Source organism: Selaginella moellendorffii, unplaced genomic scaffold, assembly GCF_000143415.4.
Source record: "Selaginella moellendorffii unplaced genomic scaffold, v1.0 SELMOscaffold_5, whole genome shotgun sequence".
Lineage (NCBI taxonomy): Eukaryota > Viridiplantae > Streptophyta > Lycopodiopsida > Selaginellales > Selaginellaceae > Selaginella > Selaginella moellendorffii.
This window is the reverse complement of record NW_003314266.1, coordinates 245309-273011: the sequence shown is the minus strand read 5'-3', so window position 1 is coordinate 273011 and position 27703 is coordinate 245309. Positions and strand designations below refer to the sequence as shown.

Below are 27703 nucleotides of genomic sequence, written 5' to 3'. Positions count from 1 at the left end.
TCTTTCCATTCTCGGAAATTCCAGCCTGCGGAGATCAATTACGAAATCCACGACAAGGAGCTCCTTGCCATCGTGGATTCCTTTGGAGAGTGGCGCTGTTTCTTGGAGGGGGCGAGCCATCAAACAACAGTCTGGACGGATCACAAAAATCTCGAGTACTTTGCCACTTCCCGAGTTTTAAGCCGTCGTCAAGCAAGGTGGGCACAATTCCTGAGTCGGTTTGACTTTGTTATCAAGTACAGACCTGGAAAGTTTCAAGGCGTTCCTGATGCTCTTTCAAGGCGCTCCTATCTCAGTCTCAGGCCTGGTAATCCTGCCTTCGATCAACAGGATCAAGTTATCCTCGGTCCTGATCGGCTTCAAGTTATGGCAATTTCCCTGGCCCCTCAGGACTCCTCCTTGATGGATGCAATCAGAAACGATCTTCAATCCGATGATCTCGCTAGCGATATTTTCCCCTATCTTCAGGCTGGACACCCAGTGACTCCCGACTGCCGGCGATTTGACGAGTTCGAGTTCTTAGATGGCTTATTGTACCGTGGGGAGCAGCTTTACGTTCCTGAAGGTGATGCTCGAAGGTTGGTCCTGATGGCGTGCCACGATAGCCCGACTGCTGGTCACTTCGGCATTGCGAAAACCTATGAGCTAGTTGCACGGGACTTTTGATGGCCTCACATGGACAACTACATCAAAGCTTTTGTTACCTCCTGTGACACTTGTGCCCGGAATAAGGTACCTCGCCACCTTCCTTCAGGTTTGCTTCGTTCCCTTCCGGTCCCTTCAGGTCCTTGGGAATCCATCTCCATGGATTTCTTGAGTGATCTTCCGAGTTCTGGAGGCTTCAACAGCATTTTAGTCGTGGTGGATCGCTTCACAAAGATGGCGCACTTCTTGCCATGTACCAAGGAGTTTTCGGGCGAGGACATGGCAAAACTGGTATTCAGGGAAATTTTTCGACTTCATGGGATTCCTACAGATGTGGTTTCGGATCGGGGGCCTCAGTTCATCTCTCATTTCTGGCAACGGTTTTTGCAGCTGCTTGGAGTGAAGGCCAACCTCTCTTTGGCATATCATCCTCAAACTGATGGGCAGTCCGAGCGAACGATTCAGACGTTGGAACAATTCTTGAGGTGCTTCATCAACTATCATCAGGATAACTGGTTCGATATCCTTCCCCTTGCTGAGTTCTCCTATAACAACTCTGTTCACTCCTCTCTTCGAGTTTCCCCCTTCTTTGCGAACTCTGGCCGAAATCCCCGATTCAATCTCTCACTTCCTTCTCCATCTGAATCCTCTCGTTCAAATCCTCACTCTGAGGCATTTATCTCCAACCTCCAGGAAATCAACAACTCCATCTCCTTCCACCTTCATCATGCTCAGGAATCTCATAAAACATTTGCCAATGTCCATCGTCAGGATTGTCCCCCTTACAATATCGGGGATAAAGTCTGGCTCTTCAGGCGAAATATCTCCACCACCAGGCCCTGTCCAAAACTCGATTTCAAACGCCTTGGTCCTTTCCCTATCACTGCCATCATTAATCCTGTCACTTATCGCCTTGCACTTCCCTCCTCATATCAAATTCACCCCGTTTTTCACTCCTCTCTCCTTGAGTCTTATATTCTCAGTCCTATTCCAAATCGGGTCATTCCTTCGCCTCCACCAGTGCAGCTCAAGGATGGGTCTGAGTACAAGGTTCAGGACATCCTTGATTCCAAGATTTCACGGTCTAAACTCTACTATCTGATGGACTGGAAGGGTTACGAACCTGAGGAACGCACTTGCGAACCTGCGGACAACCTGATTCATTCTCCTGACCTTGTTCAGGACTTCCACCGCCACTATCCTTCTCGTCCCAGTCCTCATTTCTTTTCTCCATCCCCCATCCCTCGCCGCTCATCTCATCCTCCTCTTTGTTCTCGTTCACATCCTCGTTCCACTCGTTCTTGAGGAGGGGGTGCTGTCAGGAATCCCCCAATTCTTGCCACATTCCTGACCCTCGCCGGATTCCTGACCTGCAGACCACATTCCTGACTCCCGAGACACTTCCCTATTCCTGACTCTCAAGACACTTCCCGATTCCTGAGTCTCAAGACACTTCCCGATTCCTGAGTCTCGAGCCACATTCCTGATGATGATGTGGCGCCTCCTCGACCTCAGCTATATTTAGGCCGTCCTCGATCCAAGAGTGGTGGAGCTTCATCAACCTATAATATATATAGGTTAGCCTTGTTCCATTTCTCCACAATCTGAATCAACACCAGTCTAAGGCCTCTTCTTTGTTTTCACTAGCATTTTCTCTTTGTCTTTAGCATTTTCCAATTTTGATCTTGTTGGGGGTCTTGACAAAATTGGCTCTATTGGAGTCTTCCCTTTACTATACTTTTGGAGCTCACCCCCTATTATCTGGGAGATGAATGTTTTGGGCTTTCACCCTCGGACTCAGACTCGGACTCGGACTTGGAATCAGACTCAGACTTGGAATCAAACTCAAAATCAAACTCAGACTCGGACTTAGACACAGTCTTAGGCTCAGTCTTGGTCGCACTCTTGGTTTCAATCTTGGTCGGTCTTAGTCTTGGTCTTGATCTCGAATTAGATCTTGGAGTAGATCTCGGACTCGACTTTAGACTCTATCTTAGGTCCATCTTAGACTCCATCTCAACTCTATCTCAAACTCCATCTCGGGTCCATCTCAAGTCTATCTTGGACTCCACCTCGGACTCCTTCTCAGGTCCCATCTCGGACTTGTTTCTAACACTTTAATGTTAGAAACATTAAAGTGTCAGTCTTTCTTGTATCCCATTTTTAGTATTTAGCCTTTCCTAACATATCAAATATATCCTCAATCTTTGGTAAAAGGTATTTGTTCTACTTTGTATACTTGTTGAGCAACGAATAGTCTATTCACATGTGCATAGAGGCATTTTTCTTTTTCACAAATAACACCGACGCCCCATACAATGACTTGCTTAACCTAACATACCTTTTATCCACCAACTTCTTAAGTTGGCACTTGAGCTCCTCAAGTTCCTTTTCATTCAACTGATAAGAGGGACAAACCACTGCCTTATCACCCTCGATTAACTCAATTTTATGTTCTATTAGTCATGTGGAGGATAACTCTATCGGTAACTCCTCCGGCATAGTATCACGAAATTAGTTTAATACCTATTGTATCATTAAAGGTATATCATTTCCTATTTTTTTGTCACTCCTCATTAAGAGTAAGCACACAAAAATACTGCCTTGGTTTGTTTAGTGAATTGTCCTCTCATGAACACTAGGTTCAAGCAGGAGTCTTTAGCTTTACATTGCCCTACCTTTAAACCCTGGATTTTTCTCCTCAAGCATTCGCTAGTGCCATAAGGTTTTTACCTTATCCATGCAAGGCTACCACAAACTAATTGAACTAATCCATCCCGAAGATCACATCAAATCTCACTATATCTAACATAGTAAAATCCATATCCACTTTCCATGTTTCTATTTCGACTCTTGCTTGTTGAAGTACCTTATTGGTGCTTAACTACCTTAAATAAACTTTATAGTCTTTGGTTCACCCAGCCACTACACCATTAGTTTGGCTTGCTAGATTATGTTTGTAGCCATAAAACTTATCTAAAGCACCCATATTAATAAGAAACTTAACAAAGTTACCTTTGAGCTTCCCTTGGAAGGCTAGTAGATGTCACAAATGACTCTCTACCAAAGTTGCTTGTATAATGAGTAACTTTGAGTTAAGGACTGAATCATATACCTCAGTTTGGACTTCACTCAACTTGATGGCCATATTGACTTTGGACTTTTTCGGGTAAAGACATTCTCTCAAAAAGTGTCTTGCTTCACCATAATTAAAATGTATATTCTTTCCCATGTTGTTAGCAAATTTTATTTTCTTATCAATGGGTTTATCCCTTTTTACCTGACTTCCCCACATACTTGCTCTTTAGCCACTGGATTTACCTTCCCAAAATCTTAAGAACTTATTCTTAGAGAAACTTATTTTGAATTTCTTTTTGCCATATACCCCTTTTAATTTGGCTCCTTTGCTCAATGTAAACCCTAACTATATTGTGTTCCCTTTTTGCATGTTATCATTGAAATACACTTTAATAGCTACATCTAATGCTTCCTTATAGTTAGTTAAATTTCAACGCATCACCTCACCTCAAGCCCAAGCCTATAAACCTAAAGGCATGGAACACATCCATGTCACCCATGTCTGTAACAAGTATCCTTTTGGCTATAAACCCATTCAAGAGTAGTATTTGGAAGAACATAAGTTGTATTGTTCCTTGCCTTCATCATTCCAAGTGACCATTAGTCCTTCATTGGCCTTTGTTATTCTCCACAAAGACTTAGCATTATTTACTAAGTATAGTTTTGCATCCAAGCTTGATAACTGCAATGCTTTTATATTGTAAAACTAATCCTCCACCATCTTAGAGTTTTTCACTCCCTTGAAGACTGGTGGGGGCTTTGGTTTGTACTTGGGAACTGCTTAAGAAACTGATTCTACTTTAGTTTATTCGACCTTGTTCAGTTTTGACTCAATCCCTACCAAAGGGTCTATGTCTTCTTGTAAGGAACTAACTCCCTGAAGTGTTATTGGCCAAAAGTACAACCAAAATGACAAAGAGTTCATTGGATGAAATCGAGTTTGAGATCTAGTCCGAGACTGACTTTGAGACTAATTTTGAGACCGAGTCTGAGATCGAGTCCGAAACCAAATCCGAGACCAAGTTTGACACCAAGTCTAAAACCGAGTTTGAGATCGAGTCTGAGATCCAAGATCAGGTCCAAGACTGAGTCCAAGATCAAGTCCAAGATAGAGTCAAAGGTCAAGTCTGAGATCGAGTCTGAGATTAAGTCCGAAATCGAGTCTGAGGTCAAGTCCAAGATTGAGTCTGAGACCGAGTTCAAAACTAATACAGGTCATGGGGTGAAAGACCAAAGCACGTGTCTCCTAAGGGGGCTATAGAGGGTTCCAAAAGTACAGTAGAGATAGTGAGGTCCAAGAAGCAATCTTGAAGGAACTCTCCAGTAATGTTTCCAAACTAACTTGAGGTTGAAGTTGGGGCTTAGGGGCCTTGGGTGGGAGTGAGCATAGACTCAAGTGGTGCCGAAGGGGCCACCCAAGAAAGTGCTCAAGAGCAGCTCCCACTCCCAAAAGGGAAACTGACTATGGTGCTTCTGGCTTATGTGAAGTGGTGCGCCATTTAAGTACCATGTGGCTCATTGATCCTTGCCCTTTTTAGGGGCTTGGGCCTTTCCTGCGGGATGGAATTGAGGGAGTAGGGGTACCCATACTGGGCCGTTAGGCCACAGTGTTTCCCCCCGATTTCTTGAAGCAAGTTTTTCATCCAAAGCTTGGGATTTAAAGGGTCCCATGATCAACTCTTGTTATACCAAGGGATGTTAGGAACCTGGAGGTTTGGTGTGCTTGACTACTCATGCCTATAGGGACTGTAGCCAAACCTTAAGTCTAATTGAGAGAGAGTGTGGGAATCCATGGACGGATAAGTAATGCTTTGTTGCTCATGCAATAAATAGTTAAAACTAGGTAGGACCAAGTAAGAGCTAGTATAGTAGATAGAAACTTTGGTGAGGGAACTTAACTAAGGCCAAGGCTATAGTGGTTGGATAAACGAACTAATATAATAAATTGGAAAGGAAAAATTTGTAGGTTACAATTTGGTATCGAAGCTTTTTCCTTAGTTCTAGTGAAATATAAAGATGGATTGTTGAGAGATGGCTAAAGCAGGGTATAAAAAAACTAAGGCAGAGATGGAACCTCCTCCAGAACTAAAGCCTCCAATCGAACAAGAAGCTATGGATGAGGAATCCTTGCACAAGGAAGATTTAAGTAAGGAATCTTCCAAACAGAAGTCTAGTGGAGAGGTTCGATCATTCAAGACTTAATTAGATATTCTAGAAGGACAATTGGCACAAACCAATACCCTAGTTAAATAGGCTGAAGCAAGTGGGAACCATTCAAGAATATATGAATGCATTTATGATGAAGAGGATCTTTGTCACGGACATAGATGCATTCCATGCATTCATATTAGGCTTGCAGACCTAAACTTAAAGTGGGGTGATGCATTGGAACCTAACCAACTACAAGGAAATGTTAAATGTAATTATCAAGTTATATTCAATGATAATCTGCAAAAAGGGAACACAACAAAGTTGGGGTCCATGTTTAGTAAATGAACCAAACCAAAAGAGACATATGCCAAAGGGAAATTTAAAAAAAGTTTCTTTAAGAATGAGTCCTTGGGGTTTCGAAAAGTGTTAGTTTGCAAAGTTCTTCACATTTTTCAAAAGTACCTTGAATCTTTTGGCTTGGTTGACCACTTGAGTACCAAACCAATCATCTTGTTCACGGAGGACAAATGAGGTGAAGTGTGTGGTATTGTCTCTCCCTTGGGAACCTTGTACTATGTCTATGGCTACTAACATTAGTGTGCAATCCAAGATCATGGTGTTACAATCAAAGTTGCAGACCATGCTATCAAGAGAAATGTTGTTTGGACCGACAAGCACCACATTTGTCTTGTTGTTGTGCTTGACCACATCCTTGAAAGTTACGTCCACGTTTTGCTGCTTCCAAGTCAAGTGATTTCGAAACCAGTGACACAGGATCCTGTGATCCTGAGAGGCAGTGACACAAAGAGATTATATAAGCATAACTGAGAAGAGCAAGTCATATGATTCATGAGCTTACCGTAAGTGACAAGCTTCCACTGGGAGTTTCCACCATGGGTGGATGTCACCACTAGCACCCTGTCTTTAAAGCTGGAGTGTGGCTCAAGAATACGGACGAATTCCCAGTCATTGTGATGGAGACTTGATCGTCCGAGCTTGCGGATACAGACCAGAGGAGAGGATTGTCCTCAACTACTGGATCATAGTCTCCAACAGTTGCCTTGAAGATTTCATTTAGAGCAATGAAGTGTGAGGAAAGCATGCAGTAATTTATACCTTGACAATTCAAATTTTAATTTATTACACAAGAATATTTTTTAAGAACGCTAATACAGAATATTTATTAGTTAACCGTCTTCCCTTTTTGCCAACCTAAACACATTCGTTTTGTTGGGAAGTATATGAATTGATTACAAAAACTGGTGACATTGATCATACTGCAGCTGATTAAACATTTAGAAGTGTAATTATTCATATGAACATTCATGCATAGATCTAGCATCTTCTCATCTCATTTATGAACATAAAAGTCCCAGCTAAACATTGTTCACTGGATTGAATTTCCAGGTCTGCTGCTCAACATATCCTTGGTTTGCAGATGCCGGGCGAAGAACGAGAGGATGATATCACGCACTGTTCTGGTCCTGATCGTCGTTCTGCAGAGACCACTGCAAGTTCGTTCCATCCAGATTGATGGCCACATAGTCCGTGTTTCAAGCCTGGAATCGGTCCTCAGACCACACAAAACCGTAGTCAAGAGGATCAAATTGAGTCAAGAGCACCTGCCATGAAAGGTATCTTTTGTTTAGCTTGCAAAGTCCTTCAAAAGTTTTAGGACTTACCTTGTCTCCTGAGTGCTAGACCAGTCTTGTTTATTAGGATAAACGAGGTAAAGTACGTGGTATTGTCTCGGTCACCAGCAGGAACCTTGAACCATGCCTATTACAATAATACGAATGAGATCCAAGATGATAGTGTCAGACAAAGTCACAAACCATGCCGTTGAGAGAAATGTTGTTTGGACTAACAGCCACCACGTTTGTCTCGTCGTTGTGCATGATTGCATCCTTGAAAGTTACGTCCACATTTTGCTGCTTCCAAGTCAAGTAATTGCCAAACCAGTGGCACAGAATCCTGTACACATGCGAAGGCACTGTGCAGCACAACGAGAAAAATCAAAAGGAATTGACCAGAAGTCTAGAGGATTACCATAAGCAACGATCTTCCACCTAGAGTTTTCACCCTGGGAAGATGTCACCACTGGCACTCCGTCTTTAAAGCTGGACCTCGACGACGAAGTGTGGCTCAAAAACACGGACGAATTCCCAGTCTCTGTGACGAAGACTTGATCGTCCGAGCTTCCGGAAATAGACCAGAGGAGAGAATTGTTCTCGACTGCCGGATCATAATCTCCAACAGTAAGCTGGATCAGAGCTGGATAGAGAAAAATTCAAGTGTGAGACAAACTTGTCGTGATTTATATACCTTGGCAGTGCTCCGGGAAGTTGAGGATGACTGGGAGCGAAGAGCTTTCTTGGAGCCGTGGTTTATAAACACCAACGCGGAGAGGTCACTGTTATCCTCGCTCAGGAACTGCCATGACTCATCCCTGTACCAGAGCTGCACAAGAGATCAAAACCAAGATGCTAGATCTGGATTGACACAGATTGATACCTGGAAGGGATTGAGCGCATCCTTGAACTTGAGAACAATCTGGGTGCCTTGCTGAGTAATGCAGTAGCCAAGACAAGCAGTGGACTCGATGGTGTAGAGCTTTGGAACTGCTGTGAGAGGTTCCATTTTTAAGAGCTAGAGTAACTCTGAGATCTAGGCCCATTTTATACCACCACAACCTCGTGGAGCGCATGGGAATTCATCGAGGGATAAGGAGGCAAGTAGGATCGAACTAGTCACCTATCGGACTGCAGGCGATTGGCTAGGTTTACAGAGAATGCGAGGGAGGAGGGAGCGAAAAATAGAAGCAGCCGCCCAAGCAGCGGCGGCGGCAGCGAACTGTCGCTGGCGTCCCTGATCTGCGAAGGTGAGGCAAAATCTCGCTGCGATTGTTGGATGTGAATTGATCGGTCTTTCTTGCGAGAGAAATGTAGGCTTGCAGCGCCCTGGATTTTTCTTTTTCTTACGAGATTTGGACGCTTCTACGCTTGAGTCGGTCCAGCATCATGGTAAGTTTCTGGATCATATTTTATTCTATCTCCTCGTCTTCTCTTTCATTTGTTTCGGATGCTTGCAAAATCTATTTGCTTATCCTTGGTATAGCGTAATGTGCAGTTCAAAATCTACGAGCCACTGGAATACGAATTTGACGTCTGCGAAACTGGGAACAGGTATTTTCCTGCAAATTTTGCTCTTCATTGCTCTGGAAGCAACACTTTGAGGTTGCAGCATCGGAAACTTCCCGATGGCTGGATGGACTACGCTGCGAAACGAATAGCACAACTGTAAGCTAAGCTTCACGTTGATGGAAGTTTTTTATATCGTTGTGCAGGGGTGCAGCTAACTGTTCCAAGAACATATACTATCGCCAAAGCCATTGTTTTGGCCGCGCCAGTTTGAGACAGGTGGGAAACTTGGAAGACGGAGTTTGGAAAGGAGATAGATGCTCGCGATATTGTCATCTGAGACAATGAGGCACCAGTGACCACGGTAATTATCTAAAGCTTGCATCTTACTGAGAGCTCACAAAAGTTTATTTATTTATTTATTTTACATTTCACAGAAATACACAAAGCATATTGCCATGAAACGGAGTTTTCGGTTGATGCTCATGGAGTCGTAAGAAACCTGCTTGAGGTTGCAAAGGGATCTGGTACGTAGTAAATTCTAGATTCGGTGGATATGTATGGTTTTATGGTCTATATGGAATGATAGTCGATAGTCATAATGTTTTTGTTTTTTCTTAAATCTTCGATTTTTGCAGACACTGGAAATGAACGAAAGCTCATGGCTTCCATGGGAAAAGGAAACAAATGGGGAGTGCTCAGCTTCTTTTTCCCGTGGAAAGTCTTGTTATTTGCAAGAAGAAAAGTGGTAAGCGGTCCCTTATGTATACAACATGGCTGATAGTCAATTCCCTGCCACCACTGGATTGAATTTCCAGGCCTGCTGCGTATTAAATACTTGGTTTGCAGATGCCGGGCGAAGCACGAGAGGATGATACCACGCACTGTTCTGGTACTGATCGTCGTTCTGCAGAGCCCACTGCAAGTTGGTTCCATCCAGATTGATCGCAAGATGGTCCGTGAGTGAAGCCTGGAATCGGTTCTCAGACCACACGAAACCGTAGTCGAGAGGATCATATTGAGTCAAGAGCACCTGCCATGATCATCCAATTCGTTTAGTTTGCGAACTTCTTCAAGTTTTCAACAGTGTGCACTAGTTACCTTGTCTCCCGGCTTGGTTGACCCCTTGAGAGCAAGACCAGTCACCTTGTTTATGAGAACGAACGAGGTGAAGTACGTGGTATCATCTCTTCCTCCAGCGGGAACCTTGTACCATGTCTATATGTAATCAAATAGAATGAGATAAGATTACAAAGAACGACAAAAGTACAAACCATGCCGTCGAGAGGAACGTTGCTTGGATGAATAGCCACCACATTTGTCTCGTCGTTGTGCTTGATTGCATTCTTGAAAGTTACATCCACATTTTGCTGCTTCCAAGTCAAGTACTGCCCAACCCAGTGGCATAGAATCCTGTACTCTTGAGAAGGCTCTGTGCATCATCATCATATATATGAGCCACAACCGAGAAGAACAAATCATATGATTCATGAGCTTACCGTAAGTGACGAGCTTCCAGTGGGAGTTTCCATCGCTGTTGGATGTCACCACTGGCACCCCATCCTTGAAGCTAGCACTTGAGGAAGTGTGGCTCAGAAAAAATGACTTGTTTCCAGTCATGGTGATCAAGACTTGATTTTCGTGGCTCCCGGAAATACGCCACAGGAGATAATCGTCTTGGACTGCCGGATCATAGTCTCCAATAGTAGCCTTTTGCCATCAAAATTCCACATGATCAGCAACAGTGTATAGTATGAATACTGTTTTCTGTTTACCTTGCTTCGAGACGTTGAGTGTGCCTGGGACCGGAGAGCTTTCTTAGAGCCGTGGTTTACAAACACGAACGCGGAGTCCTGGTTCAGCAAGTTCCATGACTCATCCCTGTACCACAGCTGCACAAGAGTTTCCCATGATGATCGACAACCGGCAAAGTTTTCAAAGATTTTACCTGGAAGGGGTTGAGCGCGTCCTTGGACCTGAGAACAATCTGGGTGCCTTGCTGAGTAATGCAATAGCCAGGATAAGCAGCGGACTCGATGGTGTAGAACTTTGGAGCTGCTGTGAGAGCCATGTCTCTAAACTCTTAAGAAAAGACTAAAGCTTTTGAGAAGCCAAAGGGATGAGTGTGAAGTTATAGAGCTCTTTGAACGTATGCCAATTTATACAGTGGCAGCTTCTCTCGCATTATCCCATGTGTTTCACACTGCCTTCCACTTCCTTACACTTCTTACACTTCTTACACTGACTTTGTAGCGTTGGCTGAAAGGTTATCGATGGTGGCGTCCAGCTTATAAAGACCAACGCTGACAGATTTGTTTTGATAATTTATTGGCGAAGGATTGAACTGGTGACCTATCGGACTGCAGCCGCTGAGCTATACCTCCATTAACATTTTAATTAACTGAGCCTGCTTTAATCTGACAGCTGAGCATTGCTCCCCGAGCTAGGTTTACAGGGAGGAGCTCGCTTGATCCGTGCGTAGGAGGGGGCGAAAAATGGCGTGGAAGCAGCCGCCCAAGCAGCAGCGGCGGCAGCGAGCCTTGCTACTGTCGCTCCCACTCGCGATTGCGGCGCTGGTGTCCCTGATCTGCCTCCTGTTCCTGGCGCCCCAAGGGCTCTTCTTCTTGGAAGGTATCTCGCTGCGATTGTTGGATGTGGATCGATCGATCTTTGTTGCGGGAGAAATGTAGGCTTGCAGCGCCCAGGATTTTTCTTTTTCTTGCGAGATCGGGACGCTTCTACGCTTGATTCGTTCCAGCGTCAAGTCCAAAAATGCGTGGTAAGTTTTCTCGATCTTATATGTTCTTTCCTTTGTTTTCTTCGTTGGAGAGTAGTGATACTTCAATGCTTTCTTTTTACAGGAAAGAAATGGGCTTGGATTGACTGCAACCGTGAAGGATGCTTGCAAGATCGTGCTGAAATATCCGGAGGGAACAAATAGTACCTGGGTAAGTAACTAACAATATTTTTGCGTGATCGAAGCTTACAAGTTTACTCGGTACAGCGTAATGAGCAGTTCAAAATCTACGAGCCACTGGAATATGAATTTGACGTCTGCGAGACGCTGCTCCTGTGGGAACAGGTACTTTGCTGCAAATTTTGCTCTTGATTCAAATAACGCTTTTGAGTTTGCAGTATCGAAACGTCACAACGATATTGACTCGCGAGTATTTGGATGCACGTCCCGATGGCTGGATGGACTACGCTGCAAAACGAATAGCTCAACTGTAAGCTAAGCTTGATGTTGATGGAAGTTTTTAATCTAGTTGTGCAGGGGTGCAGCTAACTGTTCCAACCGAAGCCTGTGCGAAGAACATCTCGAGTTGATACTACCGCCAAAGCCACCGTTTTGGCCGCGCCAGTTTAGGACGTGTGCGGTGGTGGGAAACTCGGGAGACCTTTTAAAGACGGAGTTTGGAAAGGAGATAGATGCTCACGATATTGTCATCCGAGACAATGAGGCACCAGTGACCACGGTAATCACCTCACAAAGGTTGCGTACTACTGAGCTCGCAAAAGTTGCTTCCATTTCACAGAAATACGCAAAGCATGTTGGCATGAAACGGAGTTTTCGATTGATGGCTCGTGGAGTAGTAAGAAATCTGCTTGAGGTTGCAAAGGGATCTGGTACGTAGTAGAAGTCTATGAACAAAGTACTGGCTTAATGCAAAAGAGGATTTTTGCAGATGATGAAGTGTTGATTATCAAGAGTGTTATACATCGGGACTTCAACGCTAAAATAAAAGTAATAGGGCCTTTGACGCTTGCTATGGTGTTTGCTAACTGAGTTTTATCTTTTACAGCTTCTTCCGAATCCTGTCTACTTGTTCCAAGGTGTAGTTTTCCGTCGGGGAGCGAAAGGGACAGGCATTAAGTCTTTGGAGCTCGCCTTGTCAATGTGTGACTCGGTGGATATGTATGGTTTTACGGTGGATCCAGGCTACACGGAATGGTATTGACTCACACTTCTTCTAACTTATCATTGTACCATTCTTTTCATCTATAGGACTCGTTACTTTTCGGCTCCTCGCAAGGGACACAATCCACTACAAGGCAGAGCCTACTATCAACTGTTGGAATGCCTCGGGGTAAGAAGAACGACTATGGATTATCATTGACAGTCTCCATGTATGCAGACAATGAGGCTGCATTCTCCAATGCGAGAAGCCAGAAAGCAAGACTGGTCGGTCATTCCGACCCGAGCGACAGTAAACGCAGCCTACTACGCAGCAATGGGACACAAACGAAAGCCAGGCAAAGACCAGGGAGCTTTCAAGAACTGCAAAGTATGGGGAAGTTCATCTCGAAATGGACGCCTGTCAGGATCAAAAGACATGAGCGAGTCCCGCAAGAACTCAAACTACTCAAAGTGGGAGAAAACAAGCGTGAACTCCCTGAGGAGTCAAGCTCAACACCATTACCGCGCCATGGAAGGCGTCACCATGTACAAGATCGACGGCAACAAGCTCGAGGACCTGGTGTGCATCAGACCACAGCAGGAGCAGCAACGCAGCCATGGGAAACAAAAAAAATCTTAGTGACTCTCGACGAGGACGCAAACTGGCTCTGGCAGCTCGCCGTGCGTCACTATGGATCCGGCAGGAAGCTAGCAGGCTCGTCCAGCCAGAGCTCCCCGGCTGCGATGGCATGCATCGGCCTCTTCCTACTGGCCAGAGCATCCGAGGAGATCAACCATGCAGCGGCAGCAAGGAAAGCCCGTAGTTCACAGTGATGGAGCAGAAGATCTCGTATGCAACTTCGAGCAGACCAGCGTGGCTACACGCAGCTAGAACGCAGACGAACGTGACTTGATCCGGCAGCATTCCTTTCAGGTGGAAGCTGTGAATGATCTTGAGGGACCGGACGATGCGACCAGCGTGGCCAAATCGCGATCATCCAAGAGACATGGAAGAATCTAGACATCGCCGCTTTGGGCTTACGACGTCGCGGGACATCTCGAAGATCCTGGGAGCTGAGGCGATCTTGCCGGAGGTTAGCCTGAGATCATCGTGTTTGCGGAGACGATGATCGAGCCGATCATAATCAAACAGGGAGTTTTATTTGCAAGAAGAAAACTGGTAATGAGTACAGCATGGTTCATGGTTAACTGCCTGCCACCACTGGATTGAATTTCCAGGCCTGCTGCTCAAGATATCCTTGGTTTGCAGATGCCGGGCGGAGCGTAAGAGGATGGTACCACGCACTGTTCTGGTACTGATCATCGTTCTGCAGAGCCCACTGCAAGTTTGTTCCATCCAGATTGATCGCGAGATAGTCCGTGTTTGAAGCCTGGAATCGGTTCTCAGACCACACGAAGTTGTAGTCGAGAGGATCATATTGAGTCAAGAGCACCTGCGATGATCGTCAAGTTTAGTTTGGAAAGTTCCTCAAAGTTTTCAAAGAGTACCTTGTCTCCCGGCTTTGTCGACCCTTTGAGTGCTAAACCAGTCACCTTGTTTATGAGGATGAACGAGGTGAAGTACGTGGTGTCGTCTCGGCCTCCGGCGGGAACCTTGTACCATATCTATTATGATACCACATGTGAGATCCAAGATGATAGTGTCAGATCAAAGTTACAAACCATGCCGTCAAGGGAAATGTTGTTTGGACTAACAGCCACCACGTTTGTCTCGTCGTTGTGCTTGATTGCATCCTTGAAAGTTACGTCCACATTTTGCTGCTTCCAAGTCAAGTAATTCCCAAACCAGTGACACAGAATCCTGTAGACTTGAGAAGGCTCTGTGCAGCACAACGAGAAGATCAAAGGGAATTGGCCACAAGTCCAGAGGATTACCGTAAGTGACGAGCTTCCACCGGGAGCTTCCACCGTTGGTGGATGTCACCACCGGCACCCCGTCTTTGAAGTTGGAACTTGAGGAAGTGTGGCTCAAGAACACAGACGAATTCCCAGTCACTGTGATCGAAACTTGATCGTCCGAGCGTCGGCCAACAGACCAGAAGAGAGAATCGTCCTCGGCAGCCGGATCATAGTCTCGAACAGTAGCCTTTCATTTCATTTTGAGCAAACGTATTCAAGTGAGACAAACTCGCAGTGATGCTATACCTTGGCAACGTGTCGAGAAGTTGCGATTTCCTGGGAGCGGAGAGCTTTCTTGGAGCCGTGGTTTATAAACACGAACGCAGGGAGGTCACTGGTATCCTGGGTCAGGAACTGCCATGACTCGTCCCTGTACCACAGCTGCAGAAGAGTTTCCCCATCAAAGCCAAGATGATAAAAACTTTGATAAGTTCTACGTGATCTTGATAAGTTCTAGATCTGGATCACGGATTACCTGGAAGGGATTGAGCGCGTCCTTGGACTTGAGAACGATCTGGGTGCCTTGCTGAGTAACATAGTAGCCAGGATAAGCAACTGACTCGATGCTGTAGAACTTTGGAGCTGCTGTGAGAGCCATGATCTTATAAGAAACACACTAGAGAGGAGTGAGAGTTAGGCTGGAAACTGCGCCATTTTATACTACCACAACCACGTGGAGCGCATGGGAACATAAAAAAAATGGATTCCGAGGAGTCAAACACTACAGTGGTTTTATCAAACTCATGTTATGCTTTCTTCAAATTTTTTTTCTTGCTACTTGCTTGTTAACAACAATTCGCTGACGAACACTACAGTTCCTACCTCCAACAAGTGGAATGCTTCACAGCAGGACTATAAACACACTTGTGCACGACATAGAAATATGTTAAGGAGGCAATCTAAAATCTACGAGCCACTGGAATATGAATTTGACGCCTGCGAAACGCTGCTCCTGTGGGAAAAGGTAGTCTATTTTGCTACAAATTTCAAAACTTTGCAGCATCGAAGCGTCACAACAATATTCAACGTTTTACAGCTCTACGCGAAGGATATTGTTTCGTGTTCTTCATCGATACTTCTCGCCTATGATCTATGGAAAACAAAAAAATAAAAAACTCAGTGACTTTCGACGAGGATATTGGTGAGCAAAACTGGTGCTTTAGCATACCGCCCGGCTCTGGCGGCTCGCCGTGCGTCGCTATGGATCCGGCAAGAAGCAAGCAGGCTCGTCCAGGCGGAGCTCCCCGCCTGGGATGGCATGGAACGTATCAACTCCTCCGCCTCTTCCAGCCGGCCAGAGCGTCCGAGGAGATCAACCATGCAGCGGCAGTGATCTCCGAGCAAGGATAGACCGTAGCTCACAGTGATCGAGCAGAAGATCTGGTAGCCAACTTCGAGCAGACCAGCGTGGCTACACGCAGCTAGAACGCAGACGAACGTGACTTGATCCGGCAGCATTCCTTCCAGGTGTAGGCTGTGAAAGGTCTCGAGGGACCGGACGATGTGACCAGCTTGGCCGTAAATCGCGATCATCGCGTTCCAGCAGACCAGATCCTTGCGAGCAACGCTGTGGAAGACGTGAGCAGCGGTCTCGAGGCAGCCACACTTCCCATACATGGCGATGAGAGACGAAGAAACGCTGGTGGCGATGGTGGTGGAAGTTGCCTTGGAATCGTACTCCGCGATCATGCTATGGATTCGCTGGCCTTGTTCTAAGTCTTGCGAGTCGGCGCAAGCGGCTAGAGCAGCCACGAAAGTGATCTCATCGGGCTGGACTCCTTCCGCGATCATCAGCTGGAAGAGCGCAATCGCTTGGTCGGAGAGAGCGTTACTGGCATACCCCGTGATCATCGAGTTCCAGGAGACAGTGCTTCGATCCAACATTCCGTCAAAGATCTTCCTGGCCAGGCCTGGATCGCCGCTCTCGCTCATTGCCGCGATCATGGTGGTCCACGAGACGACGCTGCGAGCCGGCATGGAGTGGAAGAATCTGGTCGTGGTGGAGACATCGCCGCTTTGGGCATACGCCGCGAGCATCGCGTTCCAAGTCGCTGTATTTCTCTGGGGCATCTGGTCGAAGATCGTGGCAGCCGCGTCGATCTTGCCGGAGATCGTGTAGGCCGAGATCATCGAGTTTGCGGAGACGATGCTCTTGTTGCGATCCAGCCGATCAAACAGGGATTTTGCTTCCGCGATCTCTCCCTTCTGTGCGTAAGCAGCTAGCAGTGGTGCCCAGGACAGAGGATCCGGCAGCGCCATCGCTTCCAGCAGCCTGCGAGCTTCTTCCAAATCGCCCATCTGCGCGTAGGCCGCGATCATCGAGTTCCAAGAGCTCGGGCTTCTCTCTCGCTGGCTGTCGAAGATCTCCCTGGCTCTGTGGATCTTTCCTGCCGCCGCGAACACGAAGATCATTACGTTCCAGGAGAGAGTGTCCCATCGTGGCATCAGGTGGTAGAGATCGATCGCCTCTTGGATCATCCCGCCATGGGCAAATGCTGCCAGCATCGCATTCCAGGAAGCCATGTCTCGCTCGGGCATCGAATCGAAGCAGATCTTGGCGTGACGGAGGAATCCATTCTGTGCGTACAAGGTGATCATGGAGTTCCAGGCGATCACATTCCACTCCGCCATTGTGGAGAAGATGATCACAGCGGCAGCAAGATTCCCTATCTGGGCATTTGCTATGATCGCCGCTGACCAAGAGAAAACATCGCGCTCGGGCATCCGATCGAAGAGAGCTAGCGCTTTCGAGATTTCTCCGCTTTGGACGTAGCCAGAGACGATCGAGTTCCAAGAGACGATGTCCTTCTGCGGCATCCGATCGAAGAGATCCAGTGCCTGGCGCATGTTTCCAGCGTGAGCATTCGCCGCGATCATGGAATTCCAGGAGACGATGCTCCTGACCGGCATCTGATCAAACATCCCCGCTGCCTCCTCGACGAGTCCATTCTGGATCAGGCACTGGATCATGATATTCCAGGAGAAAACATTGGGATCCGGCAGCGAGAGGAACAACTGGCGCGCGTCCTCCACGCCGCCGCATCGCCCGTACATCTCGATGAGCAGATTCGCGAGGAAGAGGCTCGCGCGGTGCTCGCTGGAGCAAACCCTAGCGTGCAGGCGTCGGGCGGAGGCGAGATCCCTGGCACCGCCGCACTGCCGCGCCGCCGCCGCGAGATCCTGCGCGCTTGGAGCTGGCATTCCTCCCGGATCGAGAAATGTAGCATGACGAACGAACGATCGAAAGCAAGATTGGAAGAAGAGCTCTTCTTTCGTGGGGGGAGATTCCAAGGATCTAGAATCCTCTCATTTATTTTGCCAGAGCTTTGGGGCTATAATCACTTATATATTCTATCTCATTGCTAGAGTATTGTTTGCGGCTGCGATGGATGGATAGATAGCGCCTAGGGTTTGCCAGGAGAGAGGGACGAGCAGCGAAGATCCGCTCGCGATTGAGCTGCCGCGGCTGCAATCCCTACTGTGGCCACGAATCGGCGGGGGTCGCCTCCCCATGGGCTGGATCTGCCGGCCACAGATCCGGCTGTTCTTCGCGAGGTATGGAGAATGCCGCGCATTCGCTGGCTGCGAGGTAAGATCGGCGTGGATCTCCGGAATTTGAGGGTTTTAGGCCGCCGCTGGGGAAAGGATCTGCGGCAGGGAAGGGATACATTGCTAGATGTGAGGCTCGCCCGGCGCAGGGATGAAGAAGAAATGGCGGTATTGGTTTCCCAAGCTCTCGGCATCGACCAAAGTGGACAATGAATCGTCCGGGGATAGGAAATCCAATGGGGTAGCTCATCAGAATGGTCGCGCGGGTGCGGCGGCCGGGAAATCCAGCGCTACTGCTGCCACCGCTTATAGGAGTAGCTCCGGCCCTTTGATACAGCAGCAGCAGCACCAGAGCTTGCAAGCGAAGCCTCTGGAGCTCCAGAGCTCCTTGAATGGACAACCCACCTCTTTCTCAGATCCGCTAGTGTCGCTCAAGGACGTTCCCAGCTCCGACCGCCAAGCGCTACTCGTCCGGAAGCTCAAGCTCTGCTCCATCACCTTCGACTTCACGGACTCGTCCAAGAATCCAAAGGAGAAAGAGATGAAGCGCCAGACGCTGCTGGAGCTCGTCGACTACATCTCTTCGGGGACGACGGGGAAGCTCAACGAGGTGGTGTCGGAGGAGGTTGTGAAGATGGTCACAGCCAACATCCACCGATCTTTGCCGCCATCCGCGAGGGATTTGTCGGGGTCGTCGGAGAGCTTGGAGCAAGAGGAGGAGGAGCCGATCATGGATCCTGCATGGCCACACTTGCAGCTCGTCTACGAGTTTTTGCTGCGCTACGTGGTTTCGACTGACACGGACGCCAAGATCGCCAAGAGATACGTCGACCACGCCTTCGTCCTGAGGCTTCTGGACCTGTTCGACTCGGACGATCCCAGGGAGAGGGACTACCTCAAGACCATCCTTCACAGGATTTACGGCAAGTTCATGGTCCACCGGCCATTCATCCGGAAGGCCATCAACAACATCTTCTATCGGTTCATCTTCGAGACCGAGAGGCACAACGGCATCGCGGAGCTGCTCGAGATCCTGGGGAGCATCATCAACGGCTTCGCGCTGCCGCTCAAGGAAGAGCACAAGCTCTTCCTCGTCCGGGCGCTCATCCCGCTGCACAAGCCGAGGTTCGTGTCGCAGTACCACCAGCAGCTCTCGTACTGCATCACGCAGTTCGTGGAGAAGGATCTGAAGCTGGCGGACACGGTCATCCGGGGGCTCCTCAAGTACTGGCCCGTTGTCAACAGCCAGAAAGAGGTGCTCTTCCTGGGCGAGATGGAGGAGATCCTGGAAGGAACTCAAGCCGCCGAGTTCCAGCGCTGTATGGTCCCGTTGTTTCGTCAGCTCGCGCGCTGCCTCAACAGCTCTCACTTCCAGGTCAGTAGTGTTCACGCTGCCAGGATCGAAAGCTAACAAAAACTGGTTTTTCTTTCTCGCACAGGTAGCCGAGAGAGCGCTGTTTCTCTGGAACAACGATCACATTGTCAACCTGGTTGCGCAGAACCGGCAAGTGATTCTTCCGCTGGTGTTCAGCTCGCTGGAGAAGAACAGCCGGAGCCACTGGAACCAGACGGTCCACAACTTGACGCTCAACGTCCGCAAGATGCTGGTAGAGATGGATCCCGAGCTGTTTAGCGAGTGCCAGAAGAGGTTTGAGGAGGAGGAGGCCAAGCACAAGGTGGTGGAGGACAAGAGGGAGGCCAAGTGGAGGAGATTGGAGGCGGCAGCAGCGGCCAGGAGTGGATCGACCGGCGAGAATCTTTTGGCATCGGCGTCGGCATCTCCATGCAACGGTGTAAGCTTCGCGTCGGGCAAGCAACAAGGGAGCCACCAATAGGAAGGAACGTTTGATTTTTAAAAGTGGGAATCTATTTGTTTGTATTTTTAGGGCTCTTGGAGTGGCGCTGGACAATGCGAGAGATTTCTCGTCGAGGTTGAGAGCGCTGGCGCTAGATCGAGGTGGAGATGGCGCCGGCAAGCATGATCTTAGAGCTTTTTTTCCAGGGATTTGGCGATTGCGCAATATTCAATTGATATTTCGTGTAGAAACGGGGTAGAACGAGCGAGAATCGAGGCGAGAGAGGCGATGGGAATGGACTACGAACGGATCTACCAGGCCAGTGTCTTCTTTCGCACAGCCAGCTCTTTGATGCACTGAATGGTCGGTGGCTCTGATTGAGGCTCTTCTTTGCCTAATTCCCTGTTTGTTTCCTTGCTTCTAGCCTCCTCGGGAAGAACATATCCACGTACGAGTACTAGCTAGCGAGCTTTTAAAAAGAAGTCCATCAATCAGCGCTCGCTGCGAGTTCCTCGAAGTAAGAGTCTTTTTTCTCCAAGCAAGTATCTCTTTGTCACTAGATACCGCCTTTGCTCCTTTGGATCATCTCGCTCTAGCGTCTTAAAACTTTGGTGGATTGATTATCCAGTCGCATTCGACCGAGGAAAGCTCTGGCCAGCAGTAAGAGTTCTTCTTGGAGCCACACACTGTTTCATTTCATGACTAAAATCTCTGGCACTGTGCCAGATTTGCAACTTGCGATCTCGAGCGAGCGGGACAAAACTTTGGCAGCGTGAAGTAAGAATTTTTTGGTTCTCCACTTCTAGCGCTCGCTAACAGAGAATGGATCGATCTAGGCCTGCGGTGATCGTACGAAGAATTGCCTAGCATGGGCGAAATGAACTTTGTGTCAGGCGGAAAACACGAGACGGTGTTCTTCAGGACTTTAATCATGTCATAGTGATTGTGTTTTGCCACGCTAGCGGCACTTTTATGTCCACGTCGGCGTTTTCCCCTGGGAACCATGTCATATAGCCAAGGCGAGTATAACATAGGCTATGGCGGCCACTCTATGTGCTTGGGGCCGGGCCTACGTTTTGGCTAGGGTTTCTGCGAGGTTAGGCGCGGACGCTGTTCTAGGCGCCGCATCACACTGTCTGTGCGCCAGCGCTTCCAATCGTCGTCCTCTTCCTCGCCTCCGCTACGCCGCCATGACGCGCGATATGTCCACAAAGGTGGGAAACGCGCGCACAGTGCTCGATTCGTCGTCACCAGCGGCTGATCTTGCCACGGTCGGCCTCACCAAGGCATCGGAGCAGCCGATTCCAGAGGTAGAGCGAAGGTTTTTCGATCTCTCTTGGCTGACTGTCGGGATTTCTTTTTCTTTTCTTCTTTCTGATGATTCTAGCTGGAAGTGCGCGTATCGGAGCTGGACGTATCGCAGTGGAAGGGGGATTTGCTCGCAATTGCCGTGTTCGAGGGCGGGATGAGCGATGAGGCATTTGGAATTCTCGACAAGGATTTAAACGGGCTCCTGGCCGATGTCGCAGCGGAGGAGGATTTCACTGGGAAATCCGGCCAGGCATCGTTTGTGCGGATCCCCGGGCAGGGCTTCAAGAGGATTGGCCTTGTCGGGCTTGGGAAATTGGAGAAGAGCTCGCTGGCCAGACCGTGGAAAGGAGTTGGGGAATCCATTGCAGCTGCTGCAAAGACAGCACAAGCTAGCTCTGTTGGTATCGTTCTCTCGGCTTTGGATCAAGAAGGAGTTGATTCAAACGCTGGAGCGTCCGCCATTACCTCAGGTATCGCGAACTATTCATCTTTTGTTCGTGATCGCTCTAACGTTTTAAGTTTGCAGGAGTGATTCTGGGATCTTTTGAGGATACAAGGTTCAAATCAGAGCCAAAGGCACCTAAGTTGAAGAGAGTGGAGATTTTGGGCCTTGGGTCGGCACCGGAACTAGAGAAAAAACTCCAAAACTTGGTGAAAGTTTGCACTGGAGTGATATCAGCAAGGCAGCTCGTCAATGCACCTGCCAATGTTCTTACGCCTAGTAAGTTCTAGACTTGGAAAACTCTCTTTCCTTCGTAACCATTGGTCGAAAATTCTAGGTGCGCTCGCCGAGGAGGCTGTAAGTATAGCATCCTCTCACAGTGATGTTTTCACGGCCAAAATTCTTGACGAAGCCGAGTGTAAGGAGCTGAAGATGGGATCTTACCTTGGAGTCGCTGCTGCTTCGGTGAATCCTCCGAAGTTCATCCATTTGCAGTACAAGCCACCAAGTGGGGATGTCAAGACGAAGCTGGCAATTATTGGCAAGGGACTTACATTTGACAGGTATCTTTCATTCCTTCCATGTTATTGTGGTTTGCTTAAACGTTTTTGCTAAACTAGTGGTGGCTACAATTTGAAGATCCAAGGCTCGAGCATAGAGCTCATGAAGTTTGACATGGGTGGCGCAGCAGCTGCCTTGGGTGCAGCGAAAGCTCTTGGAGCTATTCAGCCTCTCGGAGTGGAGGTAACTCTCCACACGTTTGCTACGTATAATTGTGCTGAGGGAATGCTTGCAGGTCCATTTCATAGTTGCGGCATGCGAAAACATGATCAGTGGTGCGGGCATGAGACCCGGCGACATCCTCACTGCTTCAAATGGGAAAACGATTGAGGTGCGAAGATTTTGAGAACACAGAAATGGTTTGATTGTGTTGTTTCAGGTAAACAACACTGATGCGGAAGGCCGGCTAACGTTGGCGGACGCGCTTGTATATGCTTGCAACCTCAAGGTTGACAAGGTAAAAGCTACCTTTTTGCAGCTAGCAAGTACCTGAGCTAAACTTCTTTGCAAAAACAGATCGTGGATTTGGCAACCTTGACAGGAGCGTGCATTATCGCGTTGGGCAACGAGATTGGAGGTAACGTCCTCTCTTAGAATTGTTTTTCTAACTCCATGGCAAAACAGGCATGTTTACTCCCAGCGACGAGCTCGCGGAGGAACTGTCCCAAGCGTCAAGCGCCGCGGGAGAGAAGCTATGGCGGATGCCAATGGAAGAAAACTACTGGGAGATGATGAAGTCGGGAATCGCGGACATGGTGAACACGGGTGGACGTCCTGGCGGATCCATAACGGCGTCGCTCTTCTTGAAACAGGTACTTCTTTCGTTTTGTTGTGGAAGAACTTCTAATCTCTTCCATTCTTGATGGATGGATAGTTTGTCGATGAGAAAATTCCTTGGGCTCATCTCGACATCGCCGGACCCGTGTGGAACGAGAAGAAGAAAATGGCGACTGGATTCGCTGTGGGGACCTTGGTGGAATGGGTTTCGAAGCACGCATCCTCCTCGTAAAGTAAAAAAAAAGAGGTTGGTTTTTCCCACAGCAGGATTGTTTCTTGAGGCTCATTTTTGCTCGGTCGTTAATCCCGTGGAAAACAATTTACATTTATTAATCAATTTAAAACTAGCATATTCCTTGATCCGCAAATCTTAACCTTTACCTCTCCATATCGCCATCCTCGCAACCTTTTCACCTTCCTTCGCTCGAGAGATGCTCAACGAGATCCGGGCGTGAGAATAGCCTTGGTGAGAATAGCAGCGGAGGGAAACAATCCCCTTGTTTACAAGATTGTGGGATCACTGAGATCATGCCACCATTTCTTGGGGGTTTTCTCCCTCCAGAATTGCCACCGATGACAATTGCCAGGAACTTGGTGCCCGTCTATCGGCCCAGGTCGGAGATTGGGGGTTTCACTGAAAGGGTGGTGATTAGCCGCTTCGTTTTGGAAATGATTCGCTGGGCCATTTAGGCCAGCGAGACCAGGGTGTTCTCCAGTCCAAGCTGCTTTGCAGTGGGATTGACAAGGGAACTATTGCCTGGTAAATTCCAAGCTGATGACTGGAAGTAACGAGGAGATTCAATAACTTTTGGACGAGTGCTGCGATTGGATACCTGAGTTTCAGAATAAGTTCCGGCTTTGAGACAAAATAAGCATGCAGCAAATACCCAAGTTCGGCATCTTGCTAAAAACACTGAAGGACGAAAAGGAGAAGGTTGTGGGAACGCGGAGGTGAGGATTCCGAAAGGTGTTGGTCGCAGGGAAGGCATTGCCTGGTTTTCCCGGAAGGAATCCCGGTGTCCTTGCTAAAGGAAAACGTTTGCCAGTGAATTTCACGTCACACTTTCACGTGAGCAACTATAGGGCAAAGCGGGATCGCTCTTTGTCTGGCTCCTTACCTCCTGTGTGCTTCCATTGCTCACTATTCTTTTGAGCGGGGTGTCACCCTGTGAAAGGAAAAGTACACTATGAAAAACGAAAGCAAGAGCATGAGCAATACCATGGTTCCAAAAGTTGAGCATCTGTAACCAGATACAGGCTGGGTTCTGGAACTGTAGCCTACATGTGGGCCTGCTAAGTGGATTGTTGGAACCAAGGAGAAATCAAAAGGAACTAGGACATATATATAAATCAAGAAGTGGAGTATCAATACAAGCCTAGTACTTTTCCTTTACACTTGTTTCATCATAGTATCAGAGAAATCAAAAGATTCTCTTTTCTTGGGCTCTGGCTTTTCCAATATGGATCTGAATGTTTCTCCTTTAAGGCAAGAATAGGCTAGATAGTAAGGGCTCAAGTTGAGGGGAAAGGAAGAAGGGAAGTTTCTTCTTTCTCATGATAATGCATTTTGATGGTTTTCCATCATGGAAGCCAAGTTCTCCAAGAAGAAGGTATTGGGAGTGGTCATAGGGTGTGAATGGAGCCTTTACAAGCATATTAGTGACAGTATGAAGATTTCAAACAGAATGACATCACTGCGAGACCAATGTTGATAAAGCGAGTATTTGGTGCCAAACTTGAAGAACATAAATTATATCTTCAAGCTAAGATGAAAAAGAAACCACTTCCAAAGAAAGTGTCTATTCAAGGTAAAACGTTTTAGACTTAGTTCATGTTGACATTTGGGGAGCATCACCAATAAAGTCACTCAATGGTGTTTGTTCCTTCCTACTAATTTGTGGACAATCTAAGTCATTACATTTCTAATGACAGAAATCTGAGGTGCCTCATATAAGTTCTTGGAATGGATTTGAGAGTTAGAAAATAAATATGCGATGACAATCTGCACACTGAAAGTCAATGGAGGATGGGAACTTCTTTCACGAGAATTCTGGACAATCCGTGCATCATGTGGTATCTTCCTCCAAATCTCTGCACCATATGAACATGGTCAAAATAGGGTCGTGGAGCGAAAGATGTTAACAGTCCTTAATGTAGCTAGATCAAAATGTTTTAGTATTCTTTTGGGCTGAGGTTGTGAATACTGCAGTTCATGTGCAAAATATTCTGCCTATAAAAGCAATACTAGACAAAATGTTATATGAAATTTAGACAGGTTTGAAACCATCTGCTACATACTTATGTGTGTTTGGGTGTGTAGCATACATTTCAGTTGAGGAAAGATGAAATAAATTGGAAGATCACTCAATGAGATGCATGATGCTTGGCTATAGTGAGAATACTAGAGGTGGCTTGGGTTTGGATTTTCAGTCATAAGAAGGTGTTGGTTAGGTGTACTGTTTTCTTTCAAGAAGATGTACTAGTGTACTCTGCCTCATCAATCAGTAATAAGAAAGATGCCAAGTATTTTTTACATTCAATTCTAATCAGTGCACATGGAAATAATAGTGATGAGGAAGTGGTATCAACTCCAGCGACTTCTTCAATGGAACCACCACTGCTACTACCTCTTAAACCACCACTACTGCTACCTCTTGAACCACCACCTAAGGATCCACTACCACCTCAAGATATGGATGATAATGGCTCTAAACTCTCAAAACAAGGTACTTCACTTCAGAATTCTAGTGAGTTGGATATTATTTATGATCTAGAGAAAGTGGCTTATTAGAGTGAGAGAATGGTGAATCTTTGGATGCTCCAAATGCTAGTTCACTACCAAGACATTCTCTCAAACCTTGAAAACCTACATCCCACATTCTACATTATTATGCACAAGCCGCAAAAGTCATTCACTAGCCAACAAACTTAGATGAAGCACACTTTGGATTGCAATATTTTCATTAGCGAGAAGCAATGCAAGATAAATATCATGCTCAATTGGAGAGTGATTCTTGGACACTCATTTCATCACAGGAGGTTCCTTGTAAAGTTTCAATCATACAATGTAACTGGGTTCACAAAATAAAATATATGGAGACAAGTAAAATTGATTGGTATAAAGCAAGGTTAGTCACAAAAGGATACACATAATGAGCTGGAATCAATTATAGTGAGAATTTCTCACCTATAGTTAAAATGGTTTTTATTTGTTTTATTATTGCAATTGCTAATCATTTAGACCTTGAGATTGAGCAAATGAATGTCAAGAATGCATTCCTCAATGGCCAGCTGGAGGAATTGGTATATATGCAACAACCTCCAAATCTAAAGGAAGGAGTGCTATATTTATAAACTCATTTAAAACAGTCACTAAGGATTTGGTATAATACCTTGCACAAGTTTTTTCTAACTCTGGTTTCCCTCATGTAGAAGTAAATTGGAATCTATATTATTGTTTTCACGATGGCTCACTTATTGTTCTGTGTGTTTATGTTGACAATCTCATAATGGCCGGAAGGACAGCAAATCTTAAATGGCTTAAAGAACAACTCTCCAAATATAGCAAAATTTCCTTTTGTTTAAGTCTTATTGAGGAATATGGTGGTTTCTTTATTGCACCCCTAACTCCAACTCTAGCATTGCAATTCAACAAGCTCTCTAAAGCAAATCAACCACGTTCCGAGGGGGAGAAGAAGGAGATGGCTAAGCTACCATATCAAAATATGGTTGGAGTGTTGATGTATTTAGCCACATCAAGTAGACTAGACATAGCTGCAATTGTTTCTAGAGTGTGCTAGTTCATGTAGAATCCTAGAAAGAGATATTGGTATGCAATAAAGTGGATTTTTAACTATGTATTACAAATTTCATTGCTTTAAGGGGATGGTAGGAGGAGAAATTGAATTGGGTGCACTTATACTATATGGAATAGTAGATTATGATCTTGTTGGTGATTTGGATAATAGGAGATCAGTTGTAGTTAGAAACAAAGGATGGTGGCATTGTCTACTTGTGAATGCTATTATGAAAGCTATTAAGGAAGCTTTTGGATTTATGTTATCATTGTAGACATTCAGTGGTTCTTGCCTCTTAAAATTGACAAGTGTCAATATGTTTTCAGTCAATCATGAATCCAATGCATCATGTGTTAGGTACTAGGTCAAGATAATAAGATAAAGAAAGGGCCCTACAATCAAGTGATCACCCCTTTAGCCAGTTGACTTAGGGTGTAAAGGATAAGATCCTAACATTGGATTTGATTCTCGTGGCTGACAAGTGGGGCAAAAATATTCTAAAGGAATATTTAATATAGTGGATCTAGAGGGAGAACAAAAGTGTGGTTTAAACAAACACTTTAAGATGTTTCATTACTTTATCAAGGAGCAGATCAAGAGAGAAGAAGTCAAGCTGAAATACATCCCCACAATAAAGC

At 46.6% G+C, this 27703-nt stretch overlaps 6 protein-coding genes and 2 long non-coding RNA genes across 10 annotated transcripts; 4 read left to right on the top strand and 4 right to left on the bottom strand.

The window, feature by feature from the left end:
• Positions 1 to 7137: 7137 nt before the first annotated feature.
• LOC9655027 lies at positions 7138 to 8369 on the bottom strand. 3 transcript variants are annotated; one of them, XR_002991774.1, is made up of 5 exons: positions 8200 to 8369; positions 7924 to 8148; positions 7710 to 7867; positions 7557 to 7653; positions 7138 to 7496 (listed from the first exon to the last, which is right to left on the bottom strand). It is a non-coding gene; the product is annotated as an uncharacterized LOC9655027 (long non-coding RNA). The 3 variants fall into 3 exon arrangements; XR_002991775.1 differs by having other exon boundaries at positions 7710 to 7848; XR_002991773.1 differs by having other exon boundaries at positions 7710 to 8148.
• A 241-nt stretch (positions 8370 to 8610) lies between these two features.
• LOC112344702 lies at positions 8611 to 9812 on the top strand. The gene is made up of 7 exons (XR_002991820.1): positions 8611 to 8755; positions 8823 to 8897; positions 8992 to 9059; positions 9118 to 9173; positions 9221 to 9378; positions 9452 to 9541; positions 9653 to 9812. It is a non-coding gene; the product is annotated as an uncharacterized LOC112344702 (long non-coding RNA).
• LOC9655026 lies at positions 9595 to 11143 on the bottom strand. Its single transcript, XM_002964665.2, has 6 exons — positions 10963 to 11143; positions 10790 to 10906; positions 10514 to 10724; positions 10289 to 10446; positions 10116 to 10232; positions 9595 to 10047 (listed from the first exon to the last, which is right to left on the bottom strand). Exons 1-6 carry the CDS (start codon positions 11083 to 11085, stop codon positions 9799 to 9801), a joined length of 975 nt encoding a protein of 324 aa, XP_002964711.1. The 5' UTR covers positions 11086 to 11143; the 3' UTR covers positions 9595 to 9798.
• Positions 11144 to 11439: 296 nt separating this feature from the next.
• On the top strand, positions 11440 to 14121 carry LOC112344701 (sialyltransferase-like protein 5). Its single transcript, XM_024670008.1, has 11 exons — positions 11440 to 11645; positions 11705 to 11793; positions 11876 to 11962; positions 12019 to 12096; positions 12150 to 12241; positions 12289 to 12490; positions 12551 to 12641; positions 12701 to 12759; positions 12818 to 12966; positions 13021 to 13102; positions 13151 to 14121. Exons 1-11 carry the CDS (start codon positions 11510 to 11512, stop codon positions 13550 to 13552), a joined length of 1467 nt encoding a protein of 488 aa, XP_024525776.1. The 5' UTR covers positions 11440 to 11509; the 3' UTR covers positions 13553 to 14121.
• LOC112344700 (pentatricopeptide repeat-containing protein At4g02750-like) lies at positions 13678 to 18127 on the bottom strand. Its single transcript, XM_024670007.1, has 2 exons — positions 16150 to 18127; positions 13678 to 13707 (listed from the first exon to the last, which is right to left on the bottom strand). Exons 1-2 carry the CDS (start codon positions 18031 to 18033, stop codon positions 13678 to 13680), a joined length of 1914 nt encoding a protein of 637 aa, XP_024525775.1. The 5' UTR covers positions 18034 to 18127.
• On the bottom strand, positions 14055 to 15483 carry LOC9655025. Its single transcript, XM_002964664.2, has 6 exons — positions 15308 to 15483; positions 15079 to 15213; positions 14809 to 15019; positions 14596 to 14753; positions 14422 to 14538; positions 14055 to 14366 (listed from the first exon to the last, which is right to left on the bottom strand). The coding sequence occupies exons 1-6, from the start codon at positions 15428 to 15430 to the stop codon at positions 14118 to 14120; spliced, it is 993 nt and encodes a 330-aa protein (XP_002964710.1). The 5' UTR covers positions 15431 to 15483; the 3' UTR covers positions 14055 to 14117.
• A 118-nt stretch (positions 18128 to 18245) lies between the features above and the next one.
• LOC9659639 (serine/threonine protein phosphatase 2A 57 kDa regulatory subunit B' beta isoform) lies at positions 18246 to 20266 on the top strand. Its single transcript, XM_002965000.2, has 2 exons — positions 18246 to 19756; positions 19821 to 20266. Exons 1-2 carry the CDS (start codon positions 18533 to 18535, stop codon positions 20214 to 20216), a joined length of 1620 nt encoding a protein of 539 aa, XP_002965046.1. The 5' UTR covers positions 18246 to 18532; the 3' UTR covers positions 20217 to 20266.
• A 107-nt stretch (positions 20267 to 20373) lies between these two features.
• Positions 20374 to 23620, top strand: LOC9655024 (leucine aminopeptidase 1). Its single transcript, XM_002964999.2, has 12 exons — positions 20374 to 20540; positions 20602 to 20954; positions 21014 to 21487; positions 21565 to 21958; positions 22015 to 22209; positions 22268 to 22493; positions 22551 to 22674; positions 22727 to 22822; positions 22871 to 22948; positions 23008 to 23068; positions 23116 to 23303; positions 23366 to 23620. Exons 3-12 carry the CDS (start codon positions 21215 to 21217, stop codon positions 23498 to 23500), a joined length of 1770 nt encoding a protein of 589 aa, XP_002965045.2. The 5' UTR covers positions 20374 to 20540; positions 20602 to 20954; positions 21014 to 21214; the 3' UTR covers positions 23501 to 23620.
• Positions 23621 to 27703: the final 4083 nt, after the last annotated feature.